The following is a 3364-nucleotide window of genomic DNA, read 5'->3' as shown; positions in this document are numbered from 1 at the left end:
GACCGAGACCTCCATTTTTTCCTTCAGGAGTTCCATCGAAAGCCAGAAGCAAAAGGACAAGAGCCGTTAAACGCGTTTGGAGACTTGGTTCACCGCTCACCCAATCCTCACCACCGTCTTCTTCGGCATCTTCTCCTGGGTTTTCTTCGACACCTTGTCTTATCTTTACCAATACGGTTCAAACCATGGAGTTATTCGATTTTGCTGAACCGCCCATGAAGAAGCAGAAGAAGAAACCGGCGGTTCAAACCGGTAGCGCGTCAGGTGGTTCCCAGTTTCAGCGTCGGTGCAGCCACTGCCAGGTGCAGAAGACCCCGCAGTGGAGAACCGGTCCACTCGGTGCCAAAACGCTTTGCAACGCTTGTGGGGTCCGGTACAAGTCCGGCCGGCTTTTCCCAGAGTATAGACCGGCCTGTAGTCCGACTTTTTCCGGCGATGTTCATTCGAATAGTCACCGGAAAGTGTTGGAGATGAGGAAGAGAAAGGAGATGATGACTGAACCGGAATCCATGTTGACCCAGATGGTATCAAGTTTTGGATAGTCTAACTAATAAAATGGGCAACATGTGAACCGGGTTGTACCGCGTTAGTTTTTTCATCTTTGGTCGTAGCCGTAGGATCTTAGTTATAGCTGTCAGATTTTTTATTTATATTTTTATTTTTATACTGGTTGTGATAGTGCTTAGTATATTATTTGAAGGTACGTTTGATGAAAGAGGGTAAGAGGTTTATTATCTTTCCATTTCTTATTGGAAAATGTTTGGGTATATTCTTCTAACAAGCAACCCAAAAGACCAAAATCTCACAAAACCCTCTTAAAAAGTCAATATTATTCTAACATTTACATCTTCAATACCCCTTTTTTTTTTAATAATGATTCACTTCTCATTCAACCATAATAATAAACTAGAGCCAAGGCTAGCTCTACAAAGAAAGAGCAATTTGCTCTAAACTTGTGAGATATATCTTAATACTTTTTCAAACTAAAACCAAAAATTACCTTCCAAAGCACTAGCAAACATATCTTACAACTTCTATTACAATTTTCTAATCATACTTTATAAAAATAAATGTCACAAATTGTGGTTCATATTTTAGCGATACCATATTGAATTGTAAAGGCGATAAGTGTCTTGTTAATTGCTATATAACAATTTATATTTTGTCTCCAAGAGGTAGCTCATCGGCTGGGACCATGTTTAATGAAGCGGATGTCACTAGTTCGAATCTTCCTCTCACTTCTTGTGCGGACATATCAAAAAAAAAAAAAAATAATAACAATCCACATTTTAATGACTAAAATATGAATTATTATGTCAACATATTAAAAGAGTAATCCTATGTATATCACACTAACATCCCGCATACGCCGGCGTATGAGAATCACACCCTAGTGCATGCATCTCACGCGTTCGAGAGTGTTCTCCTTTCTCATTGTGCCTTCCATTTGTGCTGCTTTTGTTTGGATTTTTTTGGTTGATCTTTTGTTGATCTTCTCCTCTCTTTTTTTGGGGTGGCATTTAGTCTCCCTACTTTGTTGTTGTTTCCTTTTTTGGATGGAGACTTCATTCTAGCCCTTACTTCTCGGTTTTGTATGTTGTTGTGTGGTTTCTCTTTGGTGGTTCTGAGCACATGCTTACCTTCTTCATTGGCAGCCATAGTTCTCGCAATGAATTAAGTCATTTATTTGACTAATTCTCAATAATTTTTGGTTTAGCAATGATTTCTGGTGGTTAATTTTGGGTTATTGTTAAGGTTGCTCACCCTTGATTTTTACTTTTCATGTAATCTCCATGTTTTCCACTTTTCCTTCTTGAATAGAAATTTTTATTTAGTTTTTATTATATTGATGTTGTGTGGTCCTCCGTAACATTTGGTGAATGAAAATGAGATTTTTGATTGGTAGAATTACGCCACATTCAAATTTTTAGTAGACAGGAAGTGAATACTTATTCTATATATATATATATATATATATATTGAATAAGTATATATAATCCAAGGACAATTACACTGTCACAAGTCAATACAATGAAATATTAATGTGATATATAACAGTTATTTTATTAAAAATTATAAAACCTTAACAACACTTTCTTTCTTTCTTTTTTTCTTTTTTTTCTTTTTTTTTGTTTGTTTAATTCACTGCTATCCCACTATGATAATGTGTTACTGTCAAATTATCGTTAAAATTTTTCCTTTCTCAACAAAGACCCATCATCTAAAAATAAATTGAAATATGTCAAAAATAAATAAATAAATTGAAAGTAACACATCACCGTAGTGGAATAGCAGTGTGGACCTAGTGGTAAATAGCCAATTAGCCATGGAAACGTTCAAATCGGTTCGGCGGTTTCCGAAGGTCGTCGAAAAGCCAACAAATTGCATCAATTGTACGTTGTGGTGGGGTCAGCCATGGCATGAGTGGTGTGATTGACGAGTTAGGGAGATTTGGGATATTTGAATTGAAATTGGGTGGTGTTGAATCTTTGATTTGAGAGGGGGAGCCAAAGCTGCAGGTTTGGTTTTTCCCATCTTGCATGCCCAAGTGGTCTAAATATCTGCAATATATGGTTCAACCCCACAACACAAGTGCTCCTCATTCATTCACTCCAAGAGTCAAGATCAAATCTTCAATTCCTCCTCTTTGTGGAAAAAGATTGTTAATGTAGAAACGTCTTCGATTTAGTCTATTAAATTGATATTTATAGCGTGTGATTCTTGCGTACATTTTTAATAGAATTTTATTTCTTTGACATGTCCACACAAGGGAAAGGGGAGAGAAATTCGAACTAGTGACCTCCGCTCTATTAAGCGTAGTCCACAGCCGATTGAGCTACTATTTGGAAACACATTTTTAATAAAATTAAATAAGCATAAAACAGATTCCCTCTTTGAATTTAATTTGTGGGAAAACTTTATCACCGAACCCAAAGGACTTTTATAGAAGAAAAAAAAAAATGTCGAGCTTTATACGTTATTTTGGCATGCATAATGATGTAATCGGCATAATTAGTGGATAACGATAAGTTTGACGGTCCAATGGTGAAATATTTTTTTAACTTTAAAATCAAATCAAACAAAAAGGTAATTAAGGTTATCATGAGGCATCACGAACCTTGCAATAATTCTTCATCAATTACACACAAATCTTGCCAATTGCTATAATATACCCACGAAAACCTTTTAGGATCTTCAAGTATTAGCAAGGATTATAAAGCCCAAAAGTACATAGGATGACAATACAAATAATATTGTTGACAAAATGAATTATCGTCTTACAATTTTAGTGCAATATGTTAACACATGGGGTATTCCCTTGCGTAGCTTTGGTTCCACCTTATATTTATGCTCCCAAGCAACT

At 36.0% G+C, this 3364-nt stretch overlaps 1 protein-coding gene across 1 annotated transcript; it reads left to right on the top strand.

Annotated features, from left to right (window-relative positions):
* Nucleotides 1–5: 5 nt before the first annotated feature.
* On the top strand, nucleotides 6–746 carry LOC132170254 (GATA transcription factor 5-like; the record flags this gene model as incomplete). Its single annotated transcript, XM_059581167.1, has 1 exon — nucleotides 6–746. A coding segment is annotated over one exon (537 nt), but the record flags the coding sequence as incomplete, so codon positions are not given.
* Between the last annotated feature and the right edge of the window lie 2618 nt (nucleotides 747–3364).

Source organism: Corylus avellana, chromosome ca1 (assembly GCF_901000735.1).
Source record: "Corylus avellana chromosome ca1, CavTom2PMs-1.0".
Classification (NCBI taxonomy): domain Eukaryota; kingdom Viridiplantae; phylum Streptophyta; class Magnoliopsida; order Fagales; family Betulaceae; genus Corylus; species Corylus avellana.
This window is presented reverse-complemented; position numbering and strand designations above follow the sequence as displayed.